Source organism: Corythoichthys intestinalis, chromosome 11, assembly GCF_030265065.1.
Source record: "Corythoichthys intestinalis isolate RoL2023-P3 chromosome 11, ASM3026506v1, whole genome shotgun sequence".
NCBI classification, from domain to species: domain Eukaryota; kingdom Metazoa; phylum Chordata; class Actinopteri; order Syngnathiformes; family Syngnathidae; genus Corythoichthys; species Corythoichthys intestinalis.
Window position 1 is genome coordinate 14,557,043 of NC_080405.1, and position 27,957 is coordinate 14,584,999.

At 39.4% G+C, this 27,957-nt stretch overlaps 4 protein-coding genes across 5 annotated transcripts; 2 read left to right on the forward strand and 2 right to left on the reverse strand.

The window, feature by feature from the left end:
* Positions 1-3,791: 3,791 nt before the first annotated feature.
* Positions 3,792-6,193, reverse strand: LOC130924215 (probable ATP-dependent RNA helicase DDX41). Its single transcript, XM_057850634.1, has one exon. The coding sequence runs from the start codon at positions 5,684-5,686 to the stop codon at positions 3,860-3,862; it is 1,827 nt and encodes a 608-aa protein (XP_057706617.1). The 5' UTR covers positions 5,687-6,193; the 3' UTR covers positions 3,792-3,859.
* Positions 6,194-9,034: 2,841 nt separating this feature from the next.
* nkap (NFKB activating protein) lies at positions 9,035-14,798 on the forward strand. Its single transcript, XM_057850639.1, has 9 exons — positions 9,035-9,150; positions 9,214-9,605; positions 12,114-12,194; positions 12,296-12,360; positions 12,586-12,672; positions 13,322-13,364; positions 13,436-13,624; positions 13,750-13,899; positions 14,012-14,798. The coding sequence occupies exons 2-9, from the start codon at positions 9,229-9,231 to the stop codon at positions 14,187-14,189; spliced, it is 1,170 nt and encodes a 389-aa protein (XP_057706622.1). The 5' UTR covers positions 9,035-9,150; positions 9,214-9,228; the 3' UTR covers positions 14,190-14,798.
* Positions 14,799-17,684: 2,886 nt separating this feature from the next.
* LOC130924217 (uncharacterized) lies at positions 17,685-21,094 on the reverse strand. Its single transcript, XM_057850638.1, has 6 exons — positions 20,429-21,094; positions 19,935-20,045; positions 19,625-19,712; positions 18,172-18,917; positions 17,900-18,079; positions 17,685-17,830 (listed from the first exon to the last, which is right to left on the reverse strand). The coding sequence occupies exons 1-5, from the start codon at positions 20,804-20,806 to the stop codon at positions 17,972-17,974; spliced, it is 1,431 nt and encodes a 476-aa protein (XP_057706621.1). The 5' UTR covers positions 20,807-21,094; the 3' UTR covers positions 17,685-17,830; positions 17,900-17,971.
* Positions 21,095-21,548: 454 nt separating this feature from the next.
* Positions 21,549-26,778, forward strand: LOC130924375 (NKAP-like protein). 2 transcript variants are annotated; one of them, XM_057850910.1, is made up of 8 exons: positions 21,549-21,840; positions 21,948-22,070; positions 23,391-23,471; positions 23,571-23,635; positions 24,316-24,388; positions 25,849-26,016; positions 26,142-26,291; positions 26,387-26,778. In XM_057850910.1, exons 2-8 carry the CDS (start codon positions 22,063-22,065, stop codon positions 26,562-26,564), a joined length of 723 nt encoding a protein of 240 aa, XP_057706893.1. In that variant the 5' UTR covers positions 21,549-21,840; positions 21,948-22,062; the 3' UTR covers positions 26,565-26,778. The 2 variants fall into 2 exon arrangements, with proteins under 2 accessions (XP_057706893.1, XP_057706892.1); XM_057850909.1 differs by having other exon boundaries at positions 21,549-22,070.
* The last annotated feature ends 1,179 nt before the right edge of the window (positions 26,779-27,957 follow it).

The window sequence follows — 27,957 nt, forward strand, 5'->3', positions numbered from 1 at the left end:
TGAACAGGACAGGTTAAAAAAAAAAAAAAAAAAAACATCTCACGCAAATAAATGAATCTGATTGCACGGACGATTTTGTCCGGGTCGGAGAGACCAATAAGGAGCTGGGTCCCAGACTCTATAGTTGGACATACTGTACACATCAAAATCCTCATTAAAATATGAAAACTTATAAATGTTTGGGTGGTTTTAGTTAAAGCAGAAACTGTTTGGTTTTTTTTTTTATCTGTGTGATTTTGACAAAGATCACATCACATTTGATGGTGATTTTTTTTTTTTTCCAAAAAGTTCCGATACTTTTTCATACCACTGTAGCGATATTAAAACAAGAAGAATTTTCACCAGATAACTTGAATAGCTAAGTTTGGGAAAACTTTGATTGACTCATCATGACCACGTTTTATTCATACAATACCGTTTAAATAAAAAATGAACTTTTCAGAGGCACATGTAGCATTGCATTGCTTCATTAGTGTTCTTTTGTGCTGTAACTGGAATGTACTGTGCATTGCACATAAACACAACATGCAATATACACGGGTATTGTGGGGCCTTTTAGTGCATCCGGGGCTTTACTCGATGACTTAATTGGTGTATAGGCAGGAATAGGCACATCTCGAGCAATGTTAGGCTTGTTTTGGATATACTCGACTACTCTAAACTGGTGCTCGATGATTCTTGCATTTTGTTCTTAGATTTATACAAAGCCTTTCACACTATTAAGCATGAGTTTTAAGTTTTTAACTCTTCAAAAATTTGGCTTTGGAGAGTTTTTTTTTGTAACAGTATTTTGGTTTTGTACACAAATGTGAATTGTTCTGTTAAGATGAAAAATGGCACTACTTCTACATTTCATGTAAAACACAGTATACCTCAATTTTACCCTATCTCATCATACCTGTTCTTATTTTGCTCACAAATTCTGGCCTCATATACAGTATCTCCCAAAGCACCCTTCAAGGGATTTTAATACCGGGTAGTGAGAATATCAGTCAAGTTGCTGATGACACAACTGTGACATATTTATGTCACAGTGCTGTTGCCATCGTGTGAACTTCCTGTGGGTGTGATATTACAGTATAAAAGGAATCTCTGTGATGTGTCGGTGACACATATGCTGAGAAGTACACTGAATAAAGAAGTGTTGTTCCATTCAAGTCTCGGTCTTACATGTACTTAGATTAAGGAAGTACATAACAACACCAATATTTCTTAAAAATGCTCATCAGTTGCCTATTGCTCTCGAGGTTGTAGATGAATACTTTGAAGTGTCTGACTTAGTGTTGAATGTACATGAATATCAACTTTTACCTGTAAAAGGTCTCAATGAGCCCCATAATTCTAATATCAAAATCCATATAGATGTGACTTATTTAGGCCTTGTCAAATGTAAGGATGAAGCAATAAGGATGCAAAAAAAAAAAAAAACTTTTTCCCTATGATGAGGAAATCACAGTCCAAATTTAATCAGTGGTTACAAACGGATCTAACTTTGAAAGAGAGAGTGTTACTTTCTCAAGCAGATGGTTTATAAGGTGCCCTAGGTCTCAATTCATGTGGATGGGAAAATTGGTAGGGCTATCGACAGTGTGTTTTTAATTTTATTTGGAAAAATAAGACTCATTACATTAGAAAGTGTGTCGTCATGAATAACTATCCATCCGGAGGTCTCAATGCTTTGGATTTCACCACACTTTAACAATGTTTTTAAAATTAATTGGGCTAAACACTTTCTTAAAAATCGTATTTCAGTTTAGGATTCTGTTCCTCATTTTATTCTTGCAAAATTTGGTGGCTTGAATTTTGTTTTGGGTTGTAATTACATTGTGGGAAAAAAATCCCTGTAAAACTTTTCCACAAGCAGATTCTTCGAGCTTGGTCTCTGGTCTACAAATATAATTGTTCACCCCATAAGTATAAAATATGGAATCATAAGGACATTTTGTATAAGAACATTTTTTTTCTGATTAGTAGATAAACACGTGCTTTTGGTTTAGCAATTATTTAACAGTAATCGGCATCTTTTGTCTTATTCTGAATTTTTGAGCTACTTCAAATATCCAGTCACTCCGAGACAATATGCTATTTTATTTGATGCAATCCCTACAGGAGTCATCATGCTTTTTAAAAGTAACACTCTCTCATTGCCCTTCTCTGTTTGTCTTCCTAATCCCTTGGATTCAGAGATTGGTCAAATTTGCTTAGGGCATTTAAAAAATTCCAATAAGAAGATCTGTGCTTTCTTTCAGAAAGGTGTCATTTCTGTTCCAAATGTTTCATTTTAGAATCTATGTAAATGATAGCCTGAAAAAAAAGAGTATGGTCAATTCCTAAAAAGAACATACTATTGCACAAATTCTACTTGGCATGTCATTATGTGGCCCAATTAAAAAAGGACATTGATATAAAATGTTCTTTTTGTGGAATCCACCCAGAGACTGTTCACCACTTGTTCTGGATCTGCTTATATTCTCAGTCTTTCTGGAAGGAGTTTAGCAACTTAACCACCTTAAATCACCAGCAAATTAAGGAGGGAACAGATGGACTGACAAGTAATTTCTACAGTTTTGGTAGACCTGAGAGAGCTTCTCTTTGAGGAATTGAAGGAACGTTTAAGGAATTGATGCAGGCGACGAATTGAATGATTGATCACTTTAATCCCTAAAGTGGGTAAAAGAGAATCATTGATAACCTGAGACCAATATCGCTACTCCATACAGATTATAAAATACTTTCAGGAACCAGTGCAGCGAGATTAAAGCAGGGAATTAAAACTATTATCAGTAAGACACAATCGGGTTTTTTGAAAGGGTGATGTAGTCATAATAATATTAGACTTGTAATGGATTTGGTATAGTCATTACTTGAGAAAAAGGAATTTTATTTTTAGACTTACTTTCATAAGGCATTTGATTCTGCTGAACAGCCCTTTATCTTGAGGACATGAAGTTACTTTGGATTTGGCGACAAATTTATTGATCTTATTGGTATATTATACAAGTATATTAATAGTTCTGTAGCACTGGGGAAAGGCACCCCAGCTAGTTTTGAGGTCAAAAAAGGGATGCGCCAAGGTTGCAGCTGTTCACCTCTTATTTATAATGGCAGCTGAGATGTTGGCTATTTTGCTCATATGTAGCCTGGTTAAATGATTGGAATTAAATGATTGGATGTTTCTGAAGAATGAAAGCCAAGTTTCTTTGGCGCGGCAGGTTATTAAAATGTTCTCAAAGGTTTAAGGATTAAAATGACTAAATATGAACAAATGTGAAACACCGACTTTACATGATTGCCCTCTATTGACAATTAATGGGATTGTTGTAAAAAAAAAAGTTAAATATTTGGGTCTTTTTATCACTAAGAATATAAGAAAGCCAAAATACTGTAAATATAAATAACATTGATAAATGCAAACTTTTGTTTAATAGGTGGCAAGATTAACAAGGAATTCACGCTAAAACGAGAAAATGTTGTTTTGGTCTTTTCCGGAAGCATACTGAAGTCGAGATTTTTTTTTTGTAATTTTTATATTTACAAATGCAAGTATAGCACTCTGAAAGCGGCTTTCAAGCATATTTTTATAATGACACCATCTCCTATGTGGAGCTTACCGAGGACTGCAAAAATAAAAACACGACTAAAACTGTTTTTATACGTAAAAATAAAATGGTTTACTTAATAGCAACTGATCCCCCTGGCATCTGTATATTGTTTATTGGTTGTAAATTTGTTTGTATGTTGTATTGTTTGGTATTTGTTAAATAAAAGTCACTTTTTTGGTTTTGTTTTCAGAAAGATTTATTTACAATATTTACAAGGATAAGTATACAAGTACAAGTATATACAAGTATAAAAACACTTAAAAGTCCATAGAGCTGCGAGCCAGGTAGTCCATCCTGCCGATGTTGGTGACCTGCTTGGTCTGCATTGCCTCTAATTTCGGGCAGTCTGTAATACGATGACCAAGACCGCCACAAAATGTACAACCCCTCTCTCCTCCGATATCCAGCATTGTTTCGTCCTCGAACTGGAGCACCTGCAGAACCGGAGGAACCTTTTGCTTGTCTTCTACAAGCACGGCATTCAGATCCATCAATACGGACTCGTCACAGCCTTTATTGATGAATGTTGTGGCTATACCGGTATGGCCAGATCGCCCTGTTCTTCCAATCCTGTGGACATAGTTTTCGATCTCCTCGGGCATGTCGTAGTTGATGACATGCTGGATGGCCGGGAAATCCAGACCTTTGGATGCCACATCTGTGGCAATAAGTACATTCTTCTTTTCTTTGAACGCTTCAATGGCTTTTGTTCTTTCCTCCTGATCTTTTCCTCCATGGATGGCCACCGCCTCCACACCTTTCAGCAGCAAATACTCATGGATGGCATCCACATCTGCCTTTTTCTGAGCAAAAATCAAGACGGGAGGCGCAGTTTTCAGGAGACATTTGAGCAGGTACACCATCTTTGCCTCCTCTTTTACGTACTCAAATTCCTGGATAATATTCAAGCTGGCAGCACCTGCTCGGCCAACATTGATGGTGATCGGTTTTACTAAAGCACTCTTGGCGAAATTCTGGATCTTCTTGGGCATGGTGGCACTAAAAAGCAAGGTTTGTCTTTGACCCTTAAAATAAGAGAAAATTGTCCTGATGTCCTCCTCAAAGCCCATGTCAATCATCCTGTCAGCCTCATCCAGGGCCAGGTGGCGACAGATGTCCAGACTTACAATCTTCTTCTGCAACAAGTCCATGAGACGCCCAGGAGTGGCAACCATCATGTGTACACCATGTTTCACAACTTCCATTTGCTCTTTTAATGACATACCTCCAATACAGAGGGCTGTTCGCAACTTTGGGGCTCCTTCTTCCTCCAGCAGTTTGCAGTAATATTCAATGATGCCGTGCGTTTGTCGAGCGAGTTCTCTTGAAGGACAAATGATGAGTCCGTACAGTCCCTCTCTTTTGAAGAAGGGCAACCTCTTCTCCTGCTCCAGGGCAAACATGATGATGGGCAAAGTAAAGACCAAAGTTTTGCCCGAACCAGTAAAGGCGATGCCGATCATGTCGCGACCCGATAAAACTATGGGGATTCCTTGAATCTGAATTGGTGTTGGCTGTACAATTCCTTTCTTCTTCAAACCTTTAAGAATTGCTGGCAGAAACTTCATCTCCTTGAAGCTTTTGATCGGAGGAGGGATGCTGTCTCCGTCAACCAGGATGTGAAACTTCTTTCTGACACGCTCATTTCTGGTCTCAGGCAAATTTAGGACATGGCGTGGAGCCTTCCAGCTTGTTTTGATTGGATTGTCATAAATGATCCCCTTGGCCATTTCTTTCACCGACATCAAAGCTCTCCCTTCTGCAACGCTTTCTAAAATCTTATCTTCCTCTTTGAGTTGCTTCTCCCTGGCTGACTCTTTGCGTGCTTCTGCTTTTTCCTTGAGTTGCCGATGCTGGTCAAGGAGGCTGACATTGGAACGTGGACCGAGCACTTCGTCTTCATCTCTTTGATCCTCCCTACGGGCTCGATGTTCCTCATCCATTGCTTTACCACGCAATCGCAACATCTTCTGAATCATTTGTAGTTTACGGATTTTGACGGGAACGTAGGGGATGTAATCGTCGTCCTCCAAGCCCTCAACGTCTCCATGAGATCTCTTTTTCAGTCGATTGTCTTCTTTCATCTTAGCCAACAGAAGCGCTACTATGCGTGGACAAACGAGGCACTAACCGACAAAAAAGCGGACGGATATTGTCCTTTGCCGATCGTGACGTACTTCCGGGTAGCCACTGTGCATGCGCAAACCAACGCCATTATCTCCCGAGAGAAGAAGGCAATATATAGATAAGTTATGTACGTGATAGACTACACAATAAATACATTTTTCCCCTTTTTCTGTGATAATGGTCTTTGAAGGGTTTACTTGGGATGAGGGGAGAGGAAGACTGTTTAAAAGGTACAGTTTAAATTCTTGCAAGACATTAAGTTTATGTGTAGATCATCAGCGTAAAGGCGTGAGCGCTGCATGTTCTTGTGCACTAGATGACTGTATGCACCTGAAAGTTGTTTGCAATACGCCATTAATCAAAAGATGTTTTTACGTGCCGCGATGTTCCTGAAGACGGTAACACACGTGAACGTCGCGTCAACAATCCCGCCGCGATAACGCAGTGAAACGCAGCCATTCAGGTCAATCAGCCAGTGCACACCAGTCGCAGTGCGTCCCAGAAGTGCTAAACGCGACGCACGCGAAAAGAACAGCAGAGTTTGTTTTTTGACGCGAGACGCGGCCCCCCTGCGTCAATACTACTAGGTAGGATCGGGCAGGCCGGAAGTCACTCGTGTAAAAATACGGTGGATCCGGTCGATTTTCAAAATAATATGCAATCGTAACTTACTATATAAATAAAATAAATTGAAATGAGCTAAAACACAAATAATACACAAATCCTGCTACACAATTAAATTTATTAATTTCTGCGTGGTGCTTTAACTTGAGAAAAAAAACTCAATAAAGCTTAGAAAAATGTTCATAAGAAAGAAATTGATTGTGGCATTTAATTTGTAAAATACATGTTAAAATCTTCTTTAAATACCCGCTATTCTCGCGCGATCTTGCAATCCTCGCGTGAACCGATCGAGCCGCTCCACAGACGCGCTGCTCGTGAAAAGCGTCCTATGGAAATTGACGCCGAGCGTCACTGGTGCGTTATCGCGGCGGGATCGTTGACGCGACGTTGACGTTTCTAGTGTGTTACCGGCTTATAAGGTGAACTAAAATGATAAAGATGAGAAATACTTTTAATTTTAAGTTTGTATGGCGGAATCGGTTTCAGTATATAAAGAAAAGTGACATGGTTAAAGGCTATGAAGAAGGTGAAATAAACGCCTTAGATTTTGAAGTCATGAATGGAGTCTTAAAATTCAAATGGCTGAAATCTTTCCTTACAAATCAGAAATCATTTTGGTACATCGTTCCTCACATGGTTTTTCAAAAGGTAGGGGGAATAGAGTTTTTGTTGAGATGTGACTTTGATTATAAATCATTACCAATTGGACTTTCTGATTTTCATCAACAAGCACTCCTTTATTGGAAACTGTTGTACTGCCATAACTTTACGCCACATAATTCACCAATCTGAAATAATAGATATATATTACTAAATAGGAAATCGGTTTTTAAGTCAGAATGGTTTTCGAAAGGTGTGCGGGCTGTTGCTCACATGTTAGATGAAAATCGAAAATGGTTGCTTCATCAAGAGTTTTGTCATAAATACCAAATACAGTGTAGTCTGAAAGAATTCACAAAGTTGATGAATGCAATCCCATTGGCAGTAAAAACAATGGTGAAGGAGGATGTGCAAAACTCTGGAGTCTCTCAGAATCTGAGAAAATTATACATTGGGGGGCAGGATTTTTGGGATAGTAAATGTAATAACAAACTTATCAGGAAATTGTTGATAAATGAATATTATCCGAACCCAATTAAGAGAATATATATTTTGAAATTATTTGAGATTGATAAGATTAAAAGTGTACGAAAACATTATGTTTCATTTCCGGTTCCTCCTAAAGCTAAGGAGGTCCAATTCAAAATTTTGAACGAAATTTACCCAACGAAATAATTTTTAAGGTTGAAATTTGGTTTTGAAGCATATGATTGTACTTTTTGTGATGTAGATTTGGAAAATTTAAATCATATATTTTTTCACTGCAATGTTGTTAATTCCTTCTGGAGTCAGTTAAAAACATGGCTGCAATCTAAAAATATAGATGTACCCCTGACAGGAGAGACAATTTTATTTGGTGTTTATCTAAAGGATAAAAATTTAGAATTTGTTTTAAATGTGATATTGCTGATGGGGAAGTTTTTTATTCATAAATGTAGTTTTTTTTAAAAAACCAAACCGTGTATGGCTCACTGGAGAAATGATTTCTCTATATATTGCAAAGTCTTGGATGTGAATTCAATTTTCTATGTGAATTCAAAAGAGGGAATTGATGAGATATATTTCCATTCATCCACAATAATCATATGTGGACATTGCATTCTCCATCATAAGACAGTATATGCCATTGAAAAGCAGCACATCTGGAAAATATTAGCTAGTCCTATCAGATGGGGGTTCACAATGCACATTCCAAGATTTTTGACCCTGCCCCCAAGTTAGAGGGAAGAAAAAGACTCCGAGCAGAGAGGTGGGGGCACCTTTTTCTTCCTTTGTCTGACGGTGTGTTGTCTGTATTTGTTTGTATTTCCGTGTAAATTCTTTGTTCTTTTTTATTTCCGAATTCTATGTCATCATCTTCTGTTCTTTATAAGAATAAAACAACGTGTAACAAGGATAAATCGACTATTTTCCTTCAGATGTGATCGATGGGAAGGCCCATCATTTGTTTTCTTTATTCAAACAATTTCAGTTGGTTTAGTAAGTCCTCTCTCAAATGAAAAGAGTGTTTTTTTGTTTTCTTTTGTGTTTGTTGTTGTTATTGCCGTTGCTATTGGTTGTTCGATTATGCTCAATCTATAATATTGTATTGGATGTAGATAGTTGAATGCTTTGTTTTTGTGTGTATATGGTTCAATTAAAAAAAAAAAAAAACGCCAGCTAATGTACAAAATGTGCAGCACCAATTCCTCCATCATTACATCATTTGTGTCTTTAAAGAATTTAAAAAGTGCTTACATTACAGACTTTGTTATAACATACAAGGTTTTTCATATATCTATTGCTTAACTAGCCTTTTTTTTTTTTTGGTAAGATATAATGTTATTGTAAAAATGCAAAAATGCTTCAGAGTCCTATATTTCTACATGTGAGTATACTTTATGTTCTACACATTTACATTAAAACGGTTTTAACGTTTGAAGGCATTGTATTCTATCTATGGCGCATAATCATGGCATGGCTTAAAAATATATTTTCCAACACTCCCCGCCCATTATTTTATTTTTTGTTATAATAAAACTAAATTAACAATTCAACACGTACATATCTCCTGGCAATGTCTTTACGAAGGTAACACAACTCGAGAGCCCGTCACGATCGCGTCAGGACGACCGGAAATGACGTAAAACACGGAAACGGAAATGAATTTCACAAACAAGAAGAAGCGACATTCGCCTGTTATCCAACCTCTTTGACGGTAGTAGGGATTTTTTCAACATTTTTTGTCCCGAGTTACCTTTATAACATATTTATCTTCCAGCCATCCGCTTCAGTCATGCCACAGTTGAGTCGTCAGGGCTCTCGCAGTCCCCGGCACTTTCGAACCCGTTCTCGCTCCCGCAGCCGAGAGAGGAGTGTATCTCCGGACAGCTTCGGACCCAAGCTACCGAGGCCACGAGACAGGGACCGTGAGCGACAGGAACGGGAGCATCGGCTTAGGGAGGCGAAGACCCTCAAGCGGATCCGAATCGGAAGCCCCCGTCGCAGTCGATCCCGATCCCGCGAAAGGTACAGTGGCAGCGGCCCAAATCACAACCGCTGGTCGGAGCAGAGGGAAGCTTCGTGGAGGCACGGCGGCCCCAGAGACGATTTTTATCATGACCAGCAGAGAGACGATGCCCATAGACAGAGACAAGAAGAACTCATGGCAAGGTATGCATAAATTTATTTTGAATTATTTATTCGTGAACTTTACATATACAATGTTTACTAATTGAGGAGGCTTTCCAATCTTCAGCTAAATACAACCCCTAGCAAAAAGTATGGAATCACCACGAGCACTCAGACATTTTATCATGTTGAACAGAATCAGATAAAAAGCTTGAAAAAATAATGAATTAGTTCAAAAGTGCAACTCCGTAGCATTCAGAAACACTAAAAGATCAATTTTACTTTTATAGAGCAAGTGCAGGGAAATATATATGGAATCACTCCATTCTGAGGAAAAAAATATGGAATCATGAGAAACAAAGAAATAACAATCAAAACACATCTCTAGCAGACCCGGCGGCAGAAAGAAATTACAGGGAGGGGGGGCATGACATTTGGGGCGGGCGTTATTACCTGTACATTACTACATCAGTGCACTGAAATATTTTCTCTCACTGAAGTCACAAGTGGTTGTTCATCGTAAAATCTATAAGACAAACGAAAAACAATGGTGCAGTTCTGTGTGCATTTATTCAACTAAACAGCTTCAGTGTAAACATAACATATGCACTGATAAACATGAGCACTGATGTCAAGATAAGCAGTGAAATCAGCAGTCATGCTTGAAGAGGCAACTACAGCGGCTAAAGAGCACAAAAAACACGGATGTCCATTCCAATTTGAATTAGCAACGGAGGAGCCGCTCAATCGGCATTTCTGTAACCGAAGCAATCCCTATCCAATCGCAGTACCCAATGGCCGGCTACTCGGCCCGCCACCCTTATCTGTGATAGCATACCTGTCAACCCGAGGCCGTTGGCAATCTTGCAAATAGTGACATATGCCCTTACAAATTGTTGACTAATCTTACAACGTTGTATATATTGTGCAATATGAAACAGAAATAAGCAGGAGCTGGAGTCGCTTGAAGACTGTCGGCTCTTTCTTGCCTTCTTCTTGGACCTAAGAGAAAATGTGGCGTAGCTTCAGTGTCTTTCATTGTGAAGCATAACAACTACTGTAAGAACACTTACTTTTTGCTCTTCTTTTTCTGTTCTTCTTCTTCCCTTTGTCATCTAAAAAATGGTCAAATGTGTGTAATGTGCATAGTAGAGGTGCAACAATCAATCGATTAATCGACAACTAATTGATTAGCAAATTAATCCGCTATTTTAATAACCAATTGATCGTTAAGGACCTTCTTCACCTTAAACTTGTCTTAACTCTTGAAATTAGAACAAATACTTAACTTGTAAATATTATCAGATTCTTCATTATATTTTTTTTTAAGTCAAAGTAGGACATGAACATTAATCTGCTTTTACTTTTGAAGACAAGACAAGAGTCAAGAATCTGCATTGGACAAGGTGTCAAGGGTCAAGAATCTGCATTGGACAAGGTGATGATGCTGGAACTTTTGTTTGGTGGTGTTCCAGTGAGATTTACAAAGATGACTGCCTGAAAAAAAAACATTAAAAATTCCTCATTCCTTAATGATATGGGACTGCGTGTCAGGCAAAGGCACTGGGGAGATGGCTGTGGTTAAATCTTCAATAAATGCACAAGTTTACTTTGAAATTTTAGACAGCTTTCATATCCCTTCAATTGAAAATATGTTTGACATTTTCCAAGATGACAATGCATCATGCCACAGAGCTAAAACTGTTAAAGCATTGCTTAGAGAAAGACTCATCCAGTCAATGGCATGGCCTGCAAATAGCCCAGATCTCAACCCTATTGAAAACCTGTGGTGGAACTTGGGGAAAAAAATGGTCCACAGCAAAGCTCCGACCTGCAAGGATGATCTGGCAACTACAATCAAAGAGAGTTGGCACCGAATTGATGAAGAATACTCATCAAGTCCATGCCTCAGAGACTGCAAGCTGTCATAAAAGCCAGAGGTGGTGCTACTAAATACTAGAGATGCGTTTTGTTATTTCTTTGTTTCTCATGATTCCATATTTTTTTCCTCAGAATGGAGTGATTCCATATATATTTCCCTGCACTTGCTCTATAAAAGTAAAATTTACTGACCACCACAATGTTTTTTTATTCATTTCTTTTAGTGTTTCTGAATGCTAAAGAGTTGCACTTTTGAACTAATTCATTATTTTTTCAAGCTTTTTATCTGAGTTTGTTCTACATGATAAAACGTCTGAGTGTGTGCTCGTCCGAGACTGGTGATTCCATACTTTTTGCTAGGGGTTGTAGACTAGAATGGGGTCTCCATATCTGGTAAATCTCTGCAATCCATTGAGATGATTTTTAATTCCTAAGTTTCCTATTTTAAAAAGTCTATGTCTGCTTCTATTTGAACATTTTGATGCACTGCACTATTCATGAAAGCAGGTTCATGGACAGAGCAATAAACCTAATTAGTATTGAGTTCAATTTTACAGGGAATCCATGGTCAAACACACATGTCCAGAATATTGTGATTCAAGACGCTAAATTCATTGATTTAAGATGGCAAACACAAGCAGTCAATTGACATGTTCGTGTGTGTTGTAGGCGGCTGAAGGAGCGAGAGAGGATCGGCGAGCAAGGTTGTCCTGAAGTATGGGGGTATTCGCCGAGAGTGAAAGAAGAGGAGTAAGTTGAAAAAGTTTTGCCCTCTCACTCAAGCGTGTAGGTTTGAGTTTTTATTGTAGTCAGTCACAGAAATAAGTCTTGCGTTTGCTTTTCTCCATCAGCTCTGATGAATTCACACCTGTCGAAGATGATGGAAAATATATCAGCTCGGCGTCAAATTCTGAAGGTGCGTTTTAAGTATTAAAAGAAAAAGAAATTGCATGCAGGTATGAATTCACAGCTCACACTAAGAAGCGTACACGGAACTTGGATGCATCACATTACTAATGATAATACTTGATTGTTTCTACAACTAAGAGTGAACCCTCCTTAATTCCAACCGTAGATGTTATGGCAACAAAAGCTGTTCTTCAGCAACGGTATAAACAGTAAAGCTTTCATGTGCTTGCAGATGAAAAGAGAAAGAAAAAGAAGAAGAAATCCAAAAAGAAAAAGCACAAGAAGCAGTCGGACAGCGGCTTGGAGTCAGATGCTGATGGCAAGTGACTAAAATGCAATATTTTATGCTATGCAGTAGGGCTGCAACCAACAATTATTTTCATAATTGATTAATTGGACTAGTAATTAAACCATTGATTAATGTGATAAATGTCACTTTTTTCAATTACCTTCACAATTTACCTTGAAGTTGTCTCAGGCATGTTGTACATAACAATGAAGTTAAATGGATGACCATCTTCTTCAAAAATATTTTATTACAGCTTTTTGACGTAACTGTAGTCTACAACTGTATCGATCATCAAATTCTTCGGAACTAATTTATTAATCTATTTTAATTGATTAGTTGTTGAAACCTTATTTTAAGAAGCTAGTTTTCAGATAGTAACATGTCTGAAAATTGGTAAAAATGTGAAGTCTTGTTTTCCAAAGTAAAAGCAGATTTTTGTTCATGTCCTTCTTTACTCATCAAAAATATAATGAAGAATCTGATAATATTTAGAACTAAGAAGTTATGTATTTGTTATTTCAAGAATTAAGACAAGTTTAAGGTGAAGAAGGTCCTTAACGATCAATTGGTTATCAAAATAGTCGAATAATTTGCTAATCGATTAGTTGTCGATTAATCGATTGATTGTTGCACCTCTACTATGCACATTATACACATTTGACTTGAGTCCATTTTTCAGAGGACAAAGGGAAGAAGAAGAACAAGAAAAAGAAGAGCAAAAAGTAAGTGTTCTTACAGTAGTTGTTATGCTTCACAACGAAAGACACTGAAGCTATGCCACGTTTTCTCTCAGATCCAAGAAGTCCAAGAAGAAGAAGGCAAGAAAGAGCCGACAGTCTTCAAGTGACTCCAGCAGTGGAGAGTCTGAGGAAGAGGAGGAAACTGGCGAGGTCATGTGGGTTGAGAAAGGCTCTGCCGAAGACAATCTGGTGGGACCTGAAGCGCCGCTCACGCTCCTGTCTCAGGATGAGAAACCTTTAGAGTAAGTTTGCCATCTAAAAAAAATATCCTCCATCTCACCCTGATTGATCCAAAATTCCATATCAGGACATTCTTGCCAAGAAACAAAAACGGCTAGACTCAATTTTGTATTGTTTTGTCCTCCAGTTTTGGTCACGCCTTGCTGCCAGGTGAAGGCGCAGCCATGGCGGAGTACGTTAAAGCCGGAAAGCGTATTCCAAGAAGAGGAGAAATTGGCCTGACGAGCAACGAGATTGCAGACTTTGAGAAATCGGGATACGTGATGAGCGGCAGCAGGTACGACTTTCTCTGTTCGGCTGTACATTCTTATTTACTGTTGTATGCAAACACTGTTCTTTGAACAAGTTCCCTGGGCTGTACTAAAGTTTATTGAATGTCGCGCCTGCAGACATCGCCGCATGGAGGCTGTGCGTCTGCGAAAGGAAAACCAGATTTACAGCGCCGACGAGAAGAGAGCGCTAGCCTCCTTCAATCAGGAGGAACGGCGGAAAAGGGAGAGCAAGATCCTGTCCAGTTTCAAAGAGATGGTCTACAGGAAGACCAAAGGGAAAGAGGACAAGCCCTGATAATGATTTTGAGAATGACCTTTGGAAGCTGTTATGTAAATACTCTACTTTTTTGTAAGATAGCTCAATTATTTGCTTTCGTTTATTGTTTTCATGTGGCGAATCGGAGCTAATAAAAGGTGTTTTTTCTTTGCAACAACTCTGTAACGCTGAAATGCCTTGTAGTATGACTCTGTAGAGAAAATTACCGACAAAATATGACCCGCGCATAAAATGAAAATGCATAATCGTAAAAGAAAATCAGGCCTTTGTTGCCGCTCAAACCACACCCTCCTAAACATTAATCAAATACTACTAGAACAACCTAAAAACTGCTGCTACTTTGCCTAGCAACTTTCTTATGCCTACAGATTCCTGTGTTTTTGAGCCAAAAAACTTAGCACAACATCGCACGTAGTCAGAATATATGTCCATGAACATACAGTAAGTGCTGTGAGGCACATCAACTTGTCTTTCCTTGCCTAAAAGCGTTTTCCACCTGTAAACAAACGGAAAAAAAACTTGTTACACTTGCATTTAGGTGATGACATAATTGTACCATGCTACACGTACTGATTAGCAACAGGCTTGCAGCAGATACCGTAGTTGTAGGAAATAATATTAAAGATCATAATTGCAGTCATCGTAATAACAATAGCAAAGGCAATTAAAGGTAATATTAAAGAGCATATGACACGAGAAAAAAAGTCTTAAATAGCATTATTGTGTGAATTAGAATCATATTTTGAGACGATTCGACTATATACAGCAAATTTGCAAAGCACAGATAACGAGAAATTAGACTTTTAATGTGCTGTTAGGCCCCTCCTCCTGTTAAAGCCCGCTGGCGCCGCCATCTTGCTGATGACGTCAGCGGTAGAACGATTTCAGGCAGCTTTAGCATTGAGCCCAATGGAGGAGGAAACATTTTCCAGCGATTCTGGTTCAAGTTTGGAATTTTCAAACATAATTGGCGATCCAGAGGAAGTATGTGCCATACAGCCATATAGGTTTGAGCCATATTTGGAGGAAAAAGATATGGAATCAGAAAGCAGCGACACAGACGAGACTGAGCCAAACTCCCAGGATGACCACAGCAGACTGGGCAACACTGCATGGTGAGTGGCTGAAAATTAAATCGGTTTTGGTATATTCTGTTTTATTCACATACACAGTGGGGAGAACAAGTATTTGAGACACTGCTAATAGGAAAACCCATTGGCAGTGTCTCAAATACTTGTTCTCCCCACTGTATCTGTTCATTTTTTTATAGTGACATTTTCATTGTTATTAGTTTTAATTTGTGGAGACCTGAGAAAATACATTTTTCTTGCAAGGAGTCTTTCACTACAATCCATGTTCTGCATTTAGATTTAAAATTTCATTTATTTTTCTGAAGGTGTTCATGTGAATGCTGTGCAGTGATGCCCACAGTAGATGAGTGCTTTTGCTGTGGTGAACAGGAGCGAGTCAGGGAGAAGATGGAGGGGGCTGGGGTCCAATGTATTACCCAGCACCCTGGATTTCAGCCCGTGTGCCTGAACGTAGACGTCCTTCAGACAGCCTATTATGCCTACAGGCAAAATTATGAGGACCAGTCAGGAAACAAGTATGTGTCATATATATGCACTGATCAGAATTTCATAAACCAACCTTTTTTGTGATCGGCAGTGACTTAGGCTAGTTAGCATTGTCTCACAAATTACAATGTAAAATAACGGTTTGCATTACTGTGTTGGTTTTCAAATGGAAAAGGAAATGAATGACCCCATCCTATTGTGCTTTCAGCTGGAAACGTTACACGGCGTATCGCCAGTTTGTGCGCTGGGTGTACGAGTTCCTGGGGCGGAGGATCAGGGTTCCTCTACCAGCCTGTGTGGTCGCGCAGATCAGGACAAGCTTCCCATCACCGGAGTTTGTTGGATACCAACCTTGTAATCCTCCCTAAAACTCCAAGTTGAATAAAATATTGTAATCGTTTCATTATACAGTCATCCTGATGTGATTTTTAAAAGAATATCTCTACTTCAATATTTTTGCAAGCCTCAGTGGTTAGTCTTATTACATATTTGCTAAGTGCAATACAAAAATTATATTTCCATGACAAAGTATTGTACTGAATGGAATATGGAAATATGACAAATGCAAGGACGTTATAAGATACTTATTTCTGACATGCTGATACAAGTAAAAAACAATTGCTACTGTATCAAGCTCAAGACAATGATTTGGAAAAATACACAAAATGGTTTTATTCACCAGAATTTAAGTGTGCCATTATATTTTATATATACCAACATATTTACACAGGGCTCGAACCAATAATACCTTATAAATTCAAAAAACTAGCTCACATTTTCAAAAGATGACAACGAAAGAACTGGGGAACACAATTATACAAAATTAAAGGTTCAATCATGGCACATTAAAACGTGTGACATGATCCCGGACCGCCTGTTCTTTGTCAGGTCGCTGAAAGCTGCTGCTGAGGGATAACCTCCCGGCCTCGGGCACAGCCGGTATCGCCTCCAATTCATCCGGCTCTACATCACTCGCGTCCTGCACAAGCCTCTCCACCGCCGACATCAGCTCGCTAACATACTCTGATAACAAGGGAAGCAAATGGTACTGACAAATGCACAGAGATAATTCCACATGAAATCCATTCCATTTATCTTGCAAATATCAAGCAAAAATGGGACAGATTCTAAAAACACACTTGACACTGTATCCAGTAATAAAGTGTCCAAAGGTTTGTACATTACGATGACACCCAATAATTTACAACAATGAGTTCAATTGACAGGATTAGTAATGCGTACTTACCAAATGTAGGGTTCTCCAAAACTTTGCGCACAACATGGCCGCCTTGTTTTGATTTTGGAAAGTGGATGCTATAAATCCCCACTCCGTCTCGGGTTAAGCTGTGGGCTCGATGGGCGTTTTCATTGAAGTGAAGAGCAGCCACAATCGTCCTTAAAAAAAAAAAAAAAAAAAAACATGGATGGAATAGTATTTCCATATTAATATTCATATTGAAAATGTCTTAATCGATCAGATTGTGATTGGGACAACAAAAAACAAAGACATGAGATAATATACTGGATAAATCAGCAGAAAATTGTTACAATAATACCTGCTGAGCATCCCCTCGTAAGAAAAGGCGAACATTTTGGGTGTAAAATGGTTCACCAGACTGTGGAAGGCTTCCAGGTGGGAAGTCTGGTAGACTGGAGACAGCCGGCGAATGTCAGCCAACAGTTTGGAGCCACAGATCAGCTTCTCCAGCTCATTGGTCAACTTGGTGTCTGCAAAATACCAGACAGAATCAAATTTGTACTTGAACAGAGAAGCATTTTGCGAAATAGTATAAGTGTGCTTATTGTAATGGAATGCAAACTTACGAGGCGTGAGCCAAGGCTTTTTCCGTTCCCGACCTTCCAAAGGACCATGGCTGCACCTGGGGAAACTGCCTTTGAAGCCCGAGTGATCATTCTGAACATGGCTCAGTACTGACTCCCACTTGTCGAGGATGAGTCTGGGGTCCCCAGGTCGCGTTGACGCCACGGACCAATATAAATGGTTGATGATACTGCCAATCCAGGGTTTTAGGGCTTCACATCCACGCAGCTTAGAGAGGTTCTGCAACTTTTTCTTCAAACCTTGGAAAGACAATTATGTAGGTGTGTAAAATATGCTATAAATAAAGCTGTGATAATGAATCTTATTACCTTTGCCAATATGCCAGATGTCAAAAAGATGCTCAATGTGTGGGAACTGTTCTCGGACGAGCTTGTTGACAGTCACACCTCTGTCACCAGAGTTCCCACACGCACAAACTCCTCGAGCACACGCAGTGACCGAACCAGTCCTTCGGGCTCCATGTGGTAGCTACCTCCTACCTCGTTACTCTGAGATTTGGGAAAAAACAAAGCAACATACAGTATGATATATAAAGAATTAGGCTTATATCGAACATCTTTTGTTCACAAGTTTAATTTACCTGCACAATCTGCACATCCAAGATGGTTAGCTTCCGCAGTTCCATCATCGTGTAAGTCCCGTATTTTGCACTGTGACCGGGTGAGTCAGCTCGTCCGTCGCCACCACAAACAATTTCCTCTCCCTCAGCTTGTAGATGGCTCAACAGCCAGATTTGCCGCTCTCGCCACACGCTTTTGATGGCTTGGTGAAGGTAGCGTTCTTGATGGCGAAAGTACGACCGAGTGGAGTAAACAGCTACACCCATGTGAGATAACACACGCAGAACTTTGCCCACAGTTGCACCAGCAAATAAAATGGCTGCAGAAAGAAATATGTTTCCAGCAGCAATTCTGCCGACATATGGTTGGGAGTTCCATGTTCCGGTGTGACCACATCCAGGCTCAGCACACTTCAAGGCCAGCACCAACATGGTACCGACCTCAGAAGGGACCCAGTTGACCTTCTTGCAGGCACACGCAGGACAACTGACCCACTGGCTAATGAGCTGAATGAGGGCGACCCAGTAGATTAGATATACCCGGCTGGGAACTGGCGCAGGGTCGGCCGCAGCCATATCAGGACAATCGGACTCGCTGGACTCGCAGTCAGAAGGTGCGGTGGGTAGGTCATACTCAGAATCAGCCTCGCACACCAACATTTCTTCATCCGAGTCCCAGCTGTCGATGGTAACATTCAGCTCTGAGTGAACAACGCAGGTTTGGGTACCCACAGTCATCATGAGGGGCCCGGATGTTGTCTGGACACCTGAAAGATACACACAATAGATCACAATCTTCTTCCCCCTATTGCTATAACATGTTGATGATTGTGTGAGAAACCCAATAAAAATTTTCATTTTAACCGCAGTATAGATTTTATGTAAGCCTGTCAAACAAATGAATTAGAAAACAATCAGACTTGAAAATTATATTATTATTTTTTATTTTATATTACAAAAAATAAAATAAAATAATCAGAGAAAAGGGTGGCTACTTTGAAGATACTAGAATATTATATGTTTTAGTTATATTTCACATTTTTTGGCTGAGTACATAATTGCACATAGTTTTATTACCTTTAGTGAGAATTTACAATGTAAATAGTGACAAAAATAAAGAAAACGCACTAATGAGAGACGGTGTGTCCAAACATTTGGCCTGTGATGTATTTTGGAAGGCAGCTATGACAATGAAAAACTTACACTGGATAAGTTCCAACCTATTATAGGTTAATCATTTAAACATTATAATGATAGTAAACACTTTGCCCTTACTCGGTATTTTATATATATATATATATATATATATATATATATATATATATATATATATATATTAAAAAAAAAATGTTTCTTTAATCTGTATTATATTAATTCAATAAGCACAAGTCAAATGGATGTTTTGAAAGTTTGTTAATAGCAACGATAGGTAATTCCTTAAATTAGAAGCAACTGAAAATGTACTTCGAATTACCTTTATGTCGTCTTTGAGGTTGCAAAGCAGCACTAACAGCAACAGTCTGACTTGGTGGCAAAAGACAAACCTGACAGGACTCGTCGACCTATGGGTACACAGACAACATCAAGTTTATAGTTATTCATTAGCCTCAAATGTATTGACTATGTAATCATATTTTGATAACTAGATGGCAAAATAAGAATTTTCCCCAAAACCAAAGACAGAAAGGTTTAGGGAATGTTATTATGACACATACACCAGGTGTCAAAAGTCATATTTTGAGTGGAAATGTTTTATAACATTTTGTAAAACACATTACACGTACCGATTTAGGAGCTGGCCCAGCGGCAAATTCTTCCAACTCAGGATTATCCGCGTCTGGATTAACACTTTCGCACTGTGTCTTTGAATGGGCCTGGTATTCTTGTATCATCGACTGAAAAGAAAAGGACACAATTCAATCACTCGAATAAACGCCGCGCGATTACAATTGTAGGAGACGGGCTGCTAGCGCTAGCTAGCGCTAGCTAGCGCTAGTAGCCCGCAGCTAGCGCTAGCTAGCGCTAGCAGCCCGCAAAATTCACAAAACGTGATGAGAGAAATCATTTAAAGCATGAAATGAGGTACCATAACCACTAGCCTCTGAGGTCAACAAGACGAATTGTTTGATAGTAAAGCGCGAATAATTCAGCAAATAATTACAGCAGCAACAAATGTGATTTTTTTGTTTGATGGTTTTTAATTAAAGCTAATTTATTGGCAGCACACTGAAATGGGTTTACAGTATTTTACATTATATAAAACACAACGCTTACTTACTTCAACTGCAGCCTTTTTCGTCCGCTTATCAATGGCAGCGGACTTCCTCTTCAGAGATTTGTGAGCGCTTTGCCCACTGCCGCTAGCTCCATGTTGAGGACGGGGGGAAATTGTTGGCACAGCTGTGTCAAGTAGGGTTCTGGCATGTTGCACTGAAAGTCCCATCTCAACTTTCCGCAGAGGAACAGGGTCGAAACAGTCTTCAGTAAAATGATCCGAACACAACGCTGAGGATTTGGATGGTGACCAATTGTCCCTCGTTCGTTGTACTTGCTTTACCCATGCTTCCCGGCGAACGGGATCTCTTGGGAACCGAAAAAGGCTCACATCACTCCCCGTGACGTTGGAACAAAAGCCTGCAACGCATCGTTTCGGCATGGTGCGAAAAATAAAGGAAATACTCTGCTAAATTAGACGAATCCGCAGTCCTTCTCACACAACAGCACGGGTAGCTAGCGAAGAGGTCTTCTACCGTACACGTCACATCCGCCTTCTTCCTAAATCCGAGATCACAGCCGGAAGTCTGTCATTTTCGTAGCGCGGGATTCAAAAAACTGAATAAATATAACGATCGCTTCCACACACATCCAAGCGGTCTGTTTCATTCAGGAGCATAAAATACCGCGGAAAGTATGAAATAAACATGCTTTTTGGTGTCATGGGCACTTTAATGCACAAGATTTTAGCTGTAGTATTTTTTGAGCCCCGGACACATGAAAATGCAAGGATAGGAAGAACATACAGTGGAGAGAACAAGTATTTGATACACTGCCAATGGGAAATCCCATTGGCAGTGTATCAAATACTTGTTCTCCCCACTGTACCTTCCATAACACAGTGGCAACATAGCTACGAAAACACCTTGTCTTTGTGGTGGCACGAGCTTGGTTCCACATCTGCCTTCATGAACATGCTGTCCTCCCGTCCACCCGTCGTGATGATGGCAGATGGATGCGGTGTCTCCAAATTGTCTTTTTCAAGGAATTTTGATGAGTAATATTACTCCAGCTCCACTGTTGTTTTGGATGGAGAAATTCTAAAACGGAAGTTGCGAGCAAACATGCGGAAGTCAAGCGGAACTACCTCGGAAACTTCTTTTGCTTTTATTATTTTTTTTATTTCTTTTTAAATATTTTTTCTCATCATTTCTTTTTTTTAATTTAGGTATTTGTGATTGTAATTTCTGATGCTGGATTAATGATAATTCATTATGGTTGTCTGTTACCATGCCACTTATGTTGTAATGTTTGTGTGGTTGTTTAATTTTAAAAAAAAAAAAAAAGAGAGAGAGAGAGAGGGAAAGGTCCCACTTCCCACATTCCCCGATTGCTTCACGAGCGTTGTTGTGACGACGTCATCAGCAGGCGCAGGCAACACCCCGAGCAGATTGTGCACCACGTGCTGCTCGAGAGGTTCGTCTGTTACCCAGCCGCTTGTGGTGTAGTTGGACTTTTTTTTTTTTTTTTTAACCTTTTTGAGTCCCTAGTTACCGTCATAGTACTTTATAATTATCTTCAAGCCTACCACTACCCCGGCACTTTGGATCCCGTTCTCGCTTCCGCAGCCGAGGGAGGAGTGTATCTCCGAACAGCTTCAGGGATCGCGGGCGACAGGAAGGACGGGACCATCGATTCATGGCGAGGTATACATTAAATCAATTCAATCGGATTTAATCATTTTGCACTCTATCAAAGCGTGTGGTATAATACAGTACTATATGCGCGGTCCGTTTTCACTTATAAAAATAACTCATAAAAATGACAACAGAAAAATGTCATCGCATGTAACTGAATTTTTCACATAAGGCTTAATCTTCAAGTTAGCAGGGGTCAATGGAGTTCATTTCAACCAACATCGACTCGCGCTAGTTTAGCCAGTCCGGAGCCCTGAAACTAACAATTAACTGACACACTCCACGGAATATGTTGAGATCAACTCCAACGACTAATTAAACCCCCGCTAACTCCAAGATTAAGCCTAATTTAGGGGTACATAAAGGGTTAATTCTGATTTATGCGGGAATTCGGGTTACGTCACCAGCGTAGTAACGAAACTCGTTCGTAAACGGGGCAGTACCCAAGGCCGGCCCAGCCTATACGCAAACTATGCAGCTGCTTAGGGCCCCTGACCACTAAGAACCCCCAATCTGGCAACCACATTTTATACGTTGTTAATAGAGCTTTGTGAATAATATGTCGCGCATTGCCATTTATTGGTGCAAACATCCATTTTCTTGTCATTACAATCTGGCAACCTGGGGAGTGACGTTGAACCTGCTTTGCAATGATTGGTGCTCAAACTTGCTTGGAAAATAGATGCCCGAATATGTCGAAGAGAATTTATCCTTCTGGAGCAGAGAAACGAAAAATCTGATTAATATACAACATATGGACGTATGGGTTGGATTGCATGTATGGGTTTCACAGTACACTGTGACGAAAAATATGGGCCCCTTGGCATTATTTTGCTAAGGGCCCCCAAATGGCCTGGGGCGGCCCTGGCAGTACCTATACTGTACAATGTACTCAGACAAACCTAAGTATAAGAGAAGCTTATCATGGTTCTTTTTTTTAAATAAAACACTTAAATCATTGCCCACTTAATAGTCAGTATATACCTTTTGAGGAGGCTTTCCAATCTTTCCTTGAATAGACTAGAATGTTGTCTTCATATTTGGTAATTTTTTTTTTCAATTTTAAAGAGTTGATTTTCAATTCCTAAATTTCTTTTTTTTTAAAAGTCAATGTCTACTTCTTTTTTGAATATTTTGATGCACTGCACTATTCATGAAAGAAGGTTTGTGTACTGAGCAATAAAACTAATTAGTATTTAGTTCAACTTTACAGGGAATCCATGGTCAATCACACGTCTAGAATATTGTGATTCAAAGACTCTAAATAGATAGATTTAAGATGGCGAACACAAGCAGTCAATTAACGTGTGTGTACTGTGTGTGTTGTAGGCGGCTGGAGCAGAGAGAAAGGATCGGCGAGGAACGTTGTCCCGAAGTGTGGGGGTCTTCGCCAAGAGTCAAAGAAGAAGAGTAAGTTGAAAAAGTTTCGCCCTCTGACTCAAGCATGTAGATTTATTGTATTGTAGTCAATCACAGAAATTAAATCTTGTGTTTTCTTGTCTCCACCAGCTCTGATGAATTTGAACCCGCCGAAGATATTGGAAAATGTATCAGCTCGGCATCAGATTTGGAAGGTGGGTATTAAGTATTAAAAGAAAAACAAATTGTATGCAGATATGAATTCACAGCTTTTGCCAAGAAGTGTACACAGAACTTAGGTGCATCACATTACAAATGATAATACTTTGATGTTTCTACAACTTGGAGCACACCCTCCCCAGATAACAGACCGACGTTGTAAAGATGTTGGATCAACGTTTCGTTGTCGATCTTATATCGTTGAATCAACGTCACTTTTGCACCTTCAATTAATGTTGTTCCAATGTAGAAATCCTCACAAAATCTAAACATCATTTCGATAATTAATAACATTGGAACAACGCTGAATCAATGTTATGTTTTCGACCAAAACGCCCGCTCATCCATAATTCAATGACTTTTCAATCATATTTCCCGGCCAATCCTAAATCAACTATTTGTCAACATTAGTTCATCAACTATAAAACAATGTTAACACAACCTTTCGCCTGACCTACCATAGAACAGCATTGTTTCAATGTCACTTGACGTGGAAAATTTCGATGTCAACCATACTCATGATTTAGATGGAAAATCAACGTTTATTCAATGTCAGTCTGCTATCTCGGTCCCTAATTGTGCCTCTTGTGATGTTGTGGTAACAAAAGCTGTTTTTACTTCAGCAAAAGCTGCAGTAATGTCTTCTATAAATGGTATTGCTTTGGTGTGATTTCAGATGAAGAAAAGAAGACCAAGAATTTTTCAGAGGACAAACTGAAGAAGAGAAGCAAGAAAAATAAGAGCAAAAAGTAAGTGTTCTTGCAGCAGTTGTTTTCCTACGCAAAGAAAGACACTGAAACACGCCACATTTTCTCTCACAGGGTTTCTACTAAGGATGCAACAACACTCGGTTTTATATTGAACCGTTCGATGCGCCTTCTTTGATTCAATACCCAAAAACATTCGATCCAAATGAAAAGCTCCCAAAATGTATTTTCCGAACTTTTTTTTTCTTCCGCTAAAATGTCTGGCGCGCAGGCCAAGCTCTCCATTTTGCCTTGAAAGAAAAAAAGAGCTCCCTCCCCTCTAGCAGCCCTCCTTCCTTCTTCCCCCAAACTGGGCGGGAGCTGCTTTTATTTATGGCACATGAGGATCATTGCTCGTGAGGAAAGACAAAAGCAAGGAGGCGGCTTCAACGTCGTGCAGATCCGCTGTACAATGAGTGGCAAATTTAGAGCGCTGTACTTGTACTCGTCCTGTTTCTGAAAGTCGATTGTCGTCTGCTGGTGTTGTGCAGTAATGAGCAGACGTGACTTCTGTGGCGTTGGTTAACTTTTTTAATGCTCCGACAACACTCTTGCACACACTAGATATCATCAAATAGCAACTTCGATGTGCTATGTTAAATCCCGTGCCATTGGCTGCATGAACCCAGAGTGATCATGGGACACGTAGTCCATACACTACATTGATGAATTAAAAACCGCCGTGAATGAATGGAAGTTGAGCAGGCCAAATAAATCCATACCAGTGACTATAGATACTGCTGCAAATAATGTTAATTCAGTACGTGACACTGATGGACTCGGACCACAAATAGGATATTTTGCTCATGTGGTAAACCTAGCTGCTAAGAGAGCTGTAGCAATCTACAGTGTGCTCCGCCTCACTTTACAAACAGTAAAGATTGTTCCAAGCACTTTTATACAAAATTTCTTCAGATCAGTAAGTAGTAAGCACATACATATTATGCACAAAAATGTACGTTTATATGATGTTATTGTTATTTTTGCTTGTTAGCAAAATAAAAATTTTTTTTTTGTTTTTTTGTTTCAGAGCATTAAATGTATTGAATCGAAAATCGTGTCCCTCGCATCGAAAATCGTACCGAACCGTGAGTTAACTGTATTGTTGCATCCCTAGTTTCTACAGGTATCAGCAAATCTCAATTAATGATTTTTAATGCCACTTTTAACTAATTTAATGCCCACGCCCAACCGCACACAATGGCAAAACACACTCCATTTACTGGCCCCACACCCACCTCACCGCGCTTTCAAAAAACAACGTCGCCTCTGACGTCAGCTCTGCACCCACGCACACATAAGTCAAATTTTGATTTATATGAATAAATTGCTTTAAAAAAATGTAACCGGCAACTTTACATAGTTGTTAATGCCTCGAACATTGTGTTTAATGCATTTTAAGGCCTGATTTTTAACAAAATCCATTTGATGACTTTTAATGACCTGCATAAACCCTGTCTCAGGTCCAAGAAGTCCAAGAAAAAAAAGGTAAAAAGCCGAAAGTCCTCAAGAAGCGCAGAGTCTGAAGAAGAGGAGGAAACTGGCGAAATTAATTGGTTTGAGAAAGGCTCTGCCGACGTGGGACCTGAAGCGCCGCTCGCACTCCTGTCTCAGGACGAGAAACCTTTAGAGTAAGTTGGCCAGTTTAAAATAAAATCTCGGTCTCACACTGAACGATCCAAAATTCCATATGAGCACTTTCTTGCAAAGAAACAAAAACGGGTAAACTCCAGTTTTGTATCGCTTTATCCTCCAGTTATGGTCACGCATTGCTGCCAGGTGAAGGCGCGGCCATGGCAGAGTACGTTAAAGCTGGGAAGCGTATTCCAAAAAGAGGCGAAATTAGCCTGACGAGCAACGAGATTGCAGCCTTTGAGAAATCAGGATACGTGATGAGTGGTAGCAGGTATGAGTTTCTTTACGTTCTTATTTATTTTTGTACCCAAGTACCGTACTTTGAACAAATTCCTTGGGGTGTACTCAATTCACATGAATGTCTAGCCTGCAGGCATCGCCGCATGAAGGCCGTGCGTCTGCAAAAGGAGAACCAGATCTACAGCGCCGACGAGAAGAGGGCGCTGGCATCTTTCAATCTGGAGGAACGTCAGAAAAGGGAGACCAAGATCCTGTCTATTTTCAAGGAGAAAATATACAGGAAGATAAAAGAGAAAGAGGATAGGAGATAATGATTATTGTAATATATGTATATACATGTGTGTATATATATGTAAATAGATAGACTGTACTTTACTACTGTGCTCAACTATTTGCTTTCATTTGTTTTCATGTGGCGAATCTGAGCTATTAAAAGTTATTGTTTTGCGACAACATGTACAAAATGCCTTATAATATGGCTGGAGAGAAAACTCCAGCTACCAACCAAATATGACCCTGACATAAAATGAAGCTGCGTAATCGTAAAAGAAAATCAGGCCTTTGTTGTAATTCAAACCACACCCTGCTCAAGTTTGATCAAATACCACTTGAACAACCTAAAAATGGATGCTACTTTGTTTAGCAACTTTATTATACCAACAGATACCTGTGTTTTGGAGCAAACAAAAACTGACCTGAACTATCAGAATGCCAAACTAAAGTTTGGGCTCTTATGATAATTTTCAAGTGTTTCCATCATAAATAATTGGTTGTGTGGATCAGCAGTTTTACTTAAACTATTACTGTTTTTTTTTTTTGTTTTTTTTTTTTAACAAAATATGTAACTGAGATGAAAATATGCAATAATGACTTAAACTAGAAAACCTTTTGCTTTAGCAGGTAAACCCCATGGGGTCACATCCCGCTGATTTCAGGTCACTTACTGTTGATTTGAGGAAATTTCAGGGTCACTTCCTGTTGATAACAGGTCACTTACTGTTGATATTCTGACGTACATGGTCCTCAATGGCATCAACACACATATGTGTTAATGGAATCCAAGTACATTGGCATCAATAGAATCGAGATATTTGGCTGTCAATGGCATCGACATACATGACCGTCATTGGCAAGGACATACAGTACATGGCCGTCAATGGCATTGACTTACTTGGGTGCCAGTTGAATGTCAATGGGCTGTAACGGTAAGTTTTTGGTAAAAAATTCAACCACCCATGTTTTTCTGCCTTTGAAAATGAATGGGAAATGTTGGCCATTAGAAACAAATGGAACTACATACAGTACCTACATGGCAATGGACTCCCATTAGAAACGAATGGGAAAGTTTTTGGTGAATTTTGGGAAAACCATTGGTTTTTGGCAAATTCTGTATACAACTTTAATGCCACTTACCGTCCTGAAAATTTTTATGTATGATTTATGTGAATTGGATAAAAATAGTGGGTCTACTGGAATTTTCAGACTATAAAGTGCACCTGACTATAAGCTGCCACCCGTCAAATTTGACACGAAAATGGCATTTGTTCATAGATAAACCGCACCGTATTATAAGCTGCAGCTGTCCTCACTGTATTATGGGATATTTACACTAAAAGGTATTAAGTGATCACACTTATTTGACAGTGGCATCATATGACTGTCATAAGACCAAATGAACCACCTTCATTGCTTCAAGA

Coding starts and splice junctions, on each gene's coding strand:
- LOC130924215 (XM_057850634.1), bottom strand. CDS start 5,686: ATGAAAGAAGACAATCGACTGAAAAAGAGATCTCATGGAGACGTTGAG.
- nkap (XM_057850639.1), top strand. CDS start 9,229: ATGCCACAGTTGAGTCGTCAGGGCTCTCGCAGTCCCCGGCACTTTCGA. Junction 9,606..12,113: donor CAAGAAGAACTCATGGCAAG/GTATGCATAAAT, acceptor TGTGTGTTGTAG/GCGGCTGAAGGAGCGAGAGA. Junction 12,361..12,585: donor CTCGGCGTCAAATTCTGAAG/GTGCGTTTTAAG, acceptor ATGTGCTTGCAG/ATGAAAAGAGAAAGAAAAAG.
- LOC130924217 (XM_057850638.1), bottom strand. CDS start 20,806: ATGCCGAAACGATGCGTTGCAGGCTTTTGTTCCAACGTCACGGGGAGT. Junction 19,713..19,934: donor CTGGGCCAGCTCCTAAATCG/GTACGTGTAATG, acceptor GTGTACCCATAG/GTCGACGAGTCCTGTCAGGT. Junction 18,080..18,171: donor TGGATGTGCAGATTGTGCAG/GTAAATTAAACT, acceptor CCCAAATCTCAG/AGTAACGAGGTAGGAGGTAG.
- LOC130924375 (XM_057850909.1), top strand. Junction 23,472..23,570: donor CCAAGAGTCAAAGAAGAAGA/GTAAGTTGAAAA, acceptor TGTCTCCACCAG/CTCTGATGAATTTGAACCCG. Junction 24,389..25,848: donor AAGAAAAATAAGAGCAAAAA/GTAAGTGTTCTT, acceptor ACCCTGTCTCAG/GTCCAAGAAGTCCAAGAAAA.